Consider the following 8,824-nt stretch of genomic DNA (forward strand, 5'->3'; position numbering starts at 1 on the left):
GCAACACTCTTGATATAGTTAGACATTACTTAACTATCACAACATAAATATTAAAAACTACATTTCTTACAGGGCATTTTTTTTTGCCCCCATATATTGAATTATATTGTAAACTGATAGCCTTCATCCGGCACTGAAAAACTCTCATGATGTGTTTGTTTGTTTTTTTGCAAAGTTACAAAATGTCAACTCGCACATCATTAAAACAGTTAGGATATTAATACACAATAAATATCGCACACTCCTCGCTCATTTACTTTCTCCATGCGAAGCTGTCCAGTGTGTCACAGTGTCGTTTAATATTGCACACATTTACCACAGCCACGAGTTGTGATTAAACATACCTGTCGGCGTTGAGATTAGGGGAGAGCGGGGCACAAAGTAACACTTTTTGACTTTCCCAGTTTGTGTAAATCCACATGGGGTTCAGAGTATAATTTTTTTATCCACAGTAATTTCACACTTGTCTAGCACAAATATGTTTCATAATTTCATAATTACAGTGTATACATTTTTCTTTATTTACTCTCAAAAAATGGAAGTGAAATGTGACAACATGCTGGAACACATTTGACCATATGACAGCTTAAAATCTTATCTGATCGAATGAAAAAAATATACAAGACAAACTAAAATATTTGTTAATAATAAAAAAAAAAAAAATAATATATATATATATATTATTATTAATTTTATTTAATTTTTTTTATTTATTTATTTTTTACAAATAAAATAATAGTGTTTTTTAAGAATCAAAAATAATCAGATTTTGGAGTTTGACAATGAACACATTGCAACCATGCCTGGGACGGCCCACATAAACGAGCAAAAATGCTTTACATGTCTTGAAATAATAATTTCTAAACATTAAACATTGACTGTCAGTCTTTATTCACCTGTTGTTTCTCATTAAAATTAATTAAAGTAAATAGTGTAAATTACATCGCTAATGTCATAGGATAGTACATTGTAACGCCATTGTAAATCCCCATCTGCGCAACTGGAATTTAAAACTGGTTAGTGTCTTCTGCTAGTAATCAAAGCATTAAAAAAATATATCTGAACTGATAAATAACAGATTGGAGATTAAAATAATAGCAGATTTGTCTCATTTTAAATTAATAATAAAAACTGAGATAAAAAATTTGCTTAAGCCAGAATTTAAATGTTACTATGGTAAAATAAATATTCAAACCACGTGTGTTACAACTAACACCCCATTACTTTGTGCATCGCACTCATCGAAAGTTTATTGTTAAATTGTTAAATGCCCTTACATATGTCACCATTATACGTGTTTGATCACCACATTTGAGTGATCATGGCAAAAAATGTGTTTGTATATACAGTATATTCTGTTTATGTATATACTGTATTCTATATATAGTACCAGTCAAATGTTTGGACGCATGAATGGGAAAGTGTCCAAACTTTTGACTGGTACTGTACTATAATATACACAAAGAATATCGGCCGATATATCGGTTTTTTCCTTTTTTTTTTTTTTTTTTTTACTCCCTAATATCGGTATCGTATCGGCCCCAAAAAACCCATATCGGTCGGGCTCTACTGTAGACACACATACACATTACAGCAGACTGTTGTTGACTGTAGAGTTGGGCCAATAGATGATGCCATCATCGTGATTCCCCTAGTTGTCCATGTGTACTGTCTGTACTGTGCACTGGTCTAATAAACAGACTGAAAATGTCACAAAACTACAATGCGTTCATAAATGTTGCATAACCCTTTAGTTTCCATGGTGAAATGGTAGATCCACATAATTACCTTTGTGTAACTATTTCTTTTTCTCCTCCTCTCTGACTGTAGGTGCCAATGATCCTGGTGGGTAATAAATGTGATCTGGAGGACGAGAGGGTGGTGGGGAAAGAACAGGGGCAAAATCTGGCCCGGCAGTGGAACAGCTGTGCCTTTCTAGAGTCCTCCGCCAAATCGAAAATCAACGTCCTTGATGTGAGCATTTAACATTTACTCATTTGACATTTCCCCCATTCAGAACATATTCCAGTAGTTTAACAGACCTGCCAACCTGTATGCATTTTGCGGGTACACACTAGGCATGGGCCGGTATGAGATTTTGACGGTATGATAACCTTAAGCAAAAAATATCACTGTATCACGGTATTGTCGTTACAGCTCTAAAATGTGTTATTTTAAATGATTGGGTAAAAAAAAAAAAGTTTTTCTGCTAAACACAATATATTTTGTTTTTGAGCAACATACAGAATATTAGGAACAGTAGAATTTGTTTATTTTTTCTTTGATTTGTTTCCTAAAGAGAAGAAAAATAAAGACTGACGTCTTTATTTAACCTAAATCTGTAGCCTAATTACAGTTATTTAATTTTAGTTATATAATTCATATACATATAATTTATATAATTTCAAATAATTTAGTTATATAATTTCATATAATTTGATTTAATAACCCAATGTGAAGCAAAAACAGAATGTTCTGACTAGCTTTGTGAAATTATACTACAATGCCTGAACAAAGCAATATCACGGTATTGTCGTTACAGCTCTAAAATGTGTTATTTTAAATGATTGGGTAAAAAAAAAAAAGTTTTTCTGCTAAACACAATATATTTTGTTTTTGAGCAACATACAGAATATTAGGAACAGTAGAATTTGTTTATTTTTTCTTTGATTTGTTTCCTAAAGAGAAGAAAAATAAAGACTGACGTCTTTATTTAACCTAAATCTGTAGCCTAATTACAGTTATTTAATTTTAGTTATATAATTCATATACATATAATTTATATAATTTCAAATAATTTAGTTATATAATTTCATATAATTTGATTTAATAACCCAATGTGAAGCAAAAACAGAATGTTCTGACTAGCTTTGTGAAATTATACTACAATGCCTGAACAAAGCAAACAGCAGAAGCTCTGAATGAGACGCAGATTCACTCTCTGACATTAAGAGGCGCTTCTGGAACACCACATACGTCGTTTCCTTGGTTACCGCTGTAAACAAAGCAGCACTGCGCTGAAACACTGCTTTAATATGAACTATACAGAGACAAGATTAAATGAAAATACCACGTAAACTTATCTGAAGTTCTGAAATGCATTCATATAAACCCCCAAATCAAGTTTGAGGATTTTCTTCCAATAGTTCGTGCATCATGAACAGTGAGTGATCTGCCTGCTGCAGTATTTTTCTCTGTGCATCCGTCTTCAGCGTCTCTGGCCTGTGTTAACGGGCATTTACAGACTTCATATTTTCACATAAATTACATTTTGGAAAACAATTGCGTTGCAACGCAGTTTGTGCAATTCCAGAACAGAGATGAGTTGCTTGCAATAAGACAAAAATGGCCGGTTGCAGATCGCATAAGTTCTAGGGGAAGCCATCCTACACACACGTGACTGACTGCTCGCTCGCACCAACAGGAGGAGAAAGGCTTGTGTTACTCTCTACACTGCACTCAACCTGAGGGATTCCTACACTTTCAGTCTTTGAGGAGACTTTCACGGTTTTGAAACCGTGAAATGTTCAAATCGCGGTATACCTTGAAACCGGTAACCGGCCCATGCCTAGTACACACTGATGGTACTCCAAAAAATTTTTCAAGGTTTGCAGGTCTGGTTTCATGTTTATATTGAGTACTTAAAGATTATCTCTTTTTTTTTTCTTTGTACATTGCAGATCTTCTATGACTTGGTCAGACAAATTAACAGGAAAACACCAGTGGAAAAGAAGAAAGCGAAAAAGAAATCCAATTGTGTCCTCCTGTAGAGCCAGTAGCAGCTCAGAGCCAGGTTTGTCACCATGTCACAGTTACATCATCCAACATTCATTTATTCCTTATTTATTCAAAGCTTCTCCCATCTACATTATTTTTCATAGACTGATATATTGATCAGGCCAAATAATGTCCCAGTATTCAGAAACAGAGACTGTAAGGTGGGGTTGTATGATATTAAAAAAAACGTGATGTATAATATGCAATATGGGATACTAGTAAAAAAATGTGGAAATTATATAGCCAAGATTCTACTGTACAGATGCTCTGTACCGGATTTTTATAGCCAAAAACGATCAACGATCTTGATCGGCCGATACAGGTTTTTATTTTTTTTAATAGCCGATTATTCAGAATGATAATGATATCTGCCGATACCAATAGTTTGATACTATACTGGGAACCCTCTCATTTGGTACATTACTGTTATATTAAAGGTTAAAATGAATAACAGAGCTATTATATTCAACTGCTATTAATTTTCAGATATAATAATTACACTTAATTTACACATAATTTCATGCAAGATTTATTCAAACTAGGCTTGCCGCGATGGATGGTGCTGACGGTGATACCGTTGTTAAGTCGCAACACCGGTTACCTCACTTGCCCACCGTGGCACCGACCCCCACCGGTGTTTTGATTTTTTTTATAGTAATAAAAATCATTTAGTTCAGTAAAAGAACAGACACTGCAATTAAAAACTGAACGCGGCTGCGTGCCGACCGACAGTTGCATCACAGATACCGATTATTGGCCGACACATCGGTGCATCTCTAGAATTAATGCAATGACAAAAGTTTACTCATTGGTTAATAGGTATTCATATAAACAAAAACGTTATTTAGTAATATTTCTTATATTATAATTATATTGAATTATTTGGTTTAAAGTAATTACATTCCCTGTCTTTTTATTTAGTTGCATGTTGTTGCTCATTTTATTCTAGGGATATCCTGGTAACTTTGAGGCAGTGATTTATGTGGAAGAACAGCTGCTGTTTTTAATCTGTTTTTTAATAAATGTTGTATTATACTCTACCTTTTAACTTGCTATTATTATTTTACTTGCTACTGATTGGGATTGAAGCCGGTCATAGCAGGGGTCTGTTTCATAAAAGACGCTAAGAAAAGCGGGGATTAAAGTCCAAAACCTGACTTAAATCAATCGGGACTAAATCGGTTTCATAAACGACAATTTAAGTTCACACAATCTCACTAATTAGATCCAGGTTCAATGAGTCAGGATAATTTGATATGCACGCTTATTCTTAAGCAGCCCTTAATGTCGATCATGGATCAAATCGGTCCACCATGGCAAACAGCGAATATTTGTGCTGTTTAATGTATTTGAGATGTTGTGTTTTCCTCAGTGCATAACTGACATGTCACAGGTATATTTTTCATCTGTAAATGTTAGAAAGTCATGCAAATATATCCATTTTGCTGTCAGGAGTGGGCGAGGCTTACGTGAGTGAACGAGCTCTGCTGCGCGCTAAACAGATGGAACGCAATAGAATAATAGTGCAATTCTTTTTTCCCCCACTGTATGTGTATTTTTATGATAGCAGTAACTGTAAATCAAATGTAAGCTAGCTAATACTAGCTCAAATGAGTTAATGTGACTCTTACCAGTTTAATATAGTCTGTTTTCTATTATTTATTTTCATATTTAATTTAGTGATTTTAACTTTTAGTGGTTTAATGCTTTAAAGAGCAATTTTATATTGTAATGTTTTAATCTTCTACTAATATCCATGGCTAGAAACTGCTGATCAACTGAATGCACATGTAGCAACCATGATAAAATGTGTTCATATGTCTTGTCATTCAATCTTGGGCACAATACATTAAATACAGTCGGTTGTAGCCTATATTTTTATTTATTTAAGTTGCTTTTTCTGTATACTTTTGTTTTTGGACTGATAAAGTCAAATAATTGTATGTGAGAGAGTCAGTGGTATTATCAATGCGTTCCTATTGGTCAGTGTTAGAGGAGCTCAGCTAAGTCTGACAGTTAGCCTGCCCTGGATCAGGTTAGTTTCCCAGCATAAGTTGCCACACTGACTGAGCTTGAGCTAAATTTGCTTTATGAAACCAAATCAAGTGAAAATAAGTCAGACTAACTGAAATAAGCCTGGCTTATTTGGTAAACTTGTTTTATGAAACAGCCCCCAGATGAGACTCGCCGGGACGGATAAATGTGTCGTTTTGTACTTGCATGCTCAAGATTGCAGTCCAAACAATAAATATAAACAGTAATCAGGCAAAAGTTTGCTTTAGGAATTAATAGTGGCATTGACGATTTTGAAGATTTAACAAAAATTGTACAAAATTTGTGCAAATGGAAAGTCAAATCTATGATATTTCTCTTTATGAAGCATAGACTTTATTTAATCCACAAACTATTAAACCATTATTCTTCAATTATTAAAATCATTGAGTTATCGCAAGCCCTTGCGATATGCACATTGTTGCTATTTTGGTAAATTCAATAATATTGTGCAGCCCTACTGTAAGACCACACACACAACAACAGCATATTATCTATGGTGCTCTGAAGGTTACAGAATTCAGCACTGCAAAGTGAGTGCAAGTAGAGTTTCAGTGCAGTGCCCTTTTTGCTGCATGAGCTCTGCTGAAAAGGCATTATATGAGTGCAATATTTGCAGTATAGGCTTTTAATAATCAACATTCCAGCAAGGTGTTCAGCATTGTAGGTCTGATGATGTGAAGCCATGTATTTGTTTGTGCAATTTCTATAAAAATCTTCAGTAAGACCAACTTAAACTTTTCCACTAGAAGGCAGCATTTGCTCAGTCTATAGCAGTTAGAATGACTTGTTGTGCTGTGGCTTCGTGTTGTACTTATGGTAAATGTGCTTCAATATGAGTTTTTGTTTTTATTGATTTTTTTTCTCTCTGCAGAATGCTGTAATGAAGAACTGTTAGCTTGTTTGGATCATGCCAGCATTCCCATCCTCAGTGAGTGATTCAATGGAACAGCTGACTGACTGACTCAAAGCAGCACCGGACATAGCAAACGAGAACAACTCTTTTATTTCCCCTTTATTTTGGCAGTAAAATTTGAGGAAAAACTCAATTTCCCAGAAGCAATTTTAGTAGAACTGAGAACATCTCAACATTTCCTGGACCATCCAGACTTTTTACATCATTGACCGTGGCTGATGAAGAAATTAAACCTCATATTAACATAATTGTGTTTTTAAAACTCTTCCCCATAAACTCTTGAACTCTGTGCTTTTCAATGGCCTCATCGCCTGTTGAAGAAGCAGGACGAGAAATCAGAGTTAACAGTATTCATTTGCGCAATACCACATTTTCAAGGACATGAAGGATGACCGTGTTTAATATCCAGTTATCAGCAGTCAGCATGAGCATCTTTAAGTGTAGATGTTGTAAATGATGTCAAGTTCAGTTGTTTTCTCTCAAGTTGTACTTCCATTCTTGATACAGTGTGTAAATGTCTATAAATGACAAATGTATGTAAATGTTTTGCTGACAACAATGGACTCGTTCATCAGAAAGTACTGCCCCGTTACCAATGTGACATTATTTTATATTCAGTCACTTGGTTTTCCTAGCTCATATATCATATTCTAATGCCATTCTGTTTCATAAAGACTGCTCCATAAATAAACAGGCCTTTTATAGTGTAAAAAGTGGGGGAACGATCGATTTCTATGTCTATCGAGACTGAAATATATTGTACTAAACCAACTATTTCCTCTTATGTTTTTCTGTCAAAAGATGATCTGGCTTTTAAGATTATTAAATTTTATTACCTTTTCATTATTTCTGCCAGTTTGTATTTTATTGGTTTATCTTTAATGTCTCTCCTGGTATGTTCTTAATGAGCTAATTTCTCTGATGGAATAACAGGTTTTAAACAAAAGTACTTTTTTTTTTTTTTTTTCTCTGACCAAAAATATTTAGATCCTCCATGGTATTAATATTACTGTTGGTACATTCTAATGTTTAACCTTCTGCTTTTTCATCACATGAAACCCAATTAAAGACAAACAATATGTGACAGCCAGCTAATAATTTTACATTCATGGCAGAAGTAGAGCAGCTTAACCTCAGGGCTTGAACTGCTACTTTAGGACAATGGTAAATGGGGAAAAAATGTGAACTTGGCAATTCTACATATGACATCAAAGAGTTAAAAACTGGAATTTTATGTAAAAAAAAATGTTTCTAAACAAATAGGACTCAATATTGCACTAAATAATATGTGTAACACCAAGACAGATTAACTTTAGGGATATCAATCTGTTTAGTTTGGAAGCAGAAGTGTTTGTGAATCCGTTTCACCTGCTTTGGTGCAAATGAAAGCGAAAACAGGTGAGGCTGGAGAGGCAACACCAAGACAACCCCCCCCCAATGGTTGTGCAGGTGGTGGCCACAGAAAATTGCTCTCTTACTGTTCCTAACTGATTTGTCTAACTCTTCCCCATAAACTCTTGAACTCTGTGCTTTTCAATGGCCTCATCGCCTGTTGAAGAAGCAGGACGAGAAATCAGAGTTAACAGTATTCATTTGCGCAATACCACATTTTCAAGGACATGAAGGATGACCGTGTTTAATATCCAGTTATCAGCAGTCAGCATGAGCATCTTTAAGTGTAGATGTTGTAAATGATGTCAAGCTCAGTTGTTTTCTCTCAAGTTGTACTTCCATTCTTGATACAGTGTGTAAATGTCTATAAATGACAAATGTATGTAAATGTTTTGCTGACAACAATGGACTCGTTCATCAGAAAGTACTGCCCCGTTACCAATGTGACATTATTTTATATTCAGTCACTTGGTTTTCCTAGCTCATATATCATATTCTAATGCCATTCTGTTTCATAAAGACTGCTCCATAAATAAACAGGCCTTTTATAGTGTAAAAAGTGGGGGAACGATCGATTTCTATGTCTATCGAGACTGAAATATATTGTACTAAACCAACTATTTCCTCTTATGTTTTTCTGTCAAAAGATGATCTGGCTTTTAAGATTATTAAATTTTATTACCTTTT

The 8,824-nt window shown here is 34.5% G+C and overlaps 1 protein-coding gene across 3 annotated transcripts in view; it reads left to right on the top strand.

The window, feature by feature from the left end:
* Nucleotides 1–7,551, top strand: part of rap1ab (RAP1A, member of RAS oncogene family b) — a 31,092-nt gene extending 23,541 nt beyond the window's left edge. For all 3 annotated transcript variants that reach the window (XM_016241490.1, XM_016241489.1, XM_016241488.1), the window contains 3 exons: nucleotides 1,831–1,974; nucleotides 3,681–3,793; nucleotides 6,704–7,551. In XM_016241490.1, coding sequence (XP_016096976.1) covers nucleotides 1,831–1,974; nucleotides 3,681–3,770 — 234 coding nt within the window. In that variant the 3' untranslated portion in view covers nucleotides 3,771–3,793; nucleotides 6,704–7,551. The remainder of the gene's footprint in view (nucleotides 1–1,830; nucleotides 1,975–3,680; nucleotides 3,794–6,703) is intronic.
* The last annotated feature ends 1,273 nt before the right edge of the window (nucleotides 7,552–8,824 follow it).

The sequence above is a fragment of the Sinocyclocheilus grahami genome, unplaced genomic scaffold, assembly GCF_001515645.1.
Source record: "Sinocyclocheilus grahami isolate Dianchi unplaced genomic scaffold, SAMN03320097.WGS_v1.1 scaffold623.1, whole genome shotgun sequence".
NCBI lineage: Eukaryota > Metazoa > Chordata > Actinopteri > Cypriniformes > Cyprinidae > Sinocyclocheilus > Sinocyclocheilus grahami.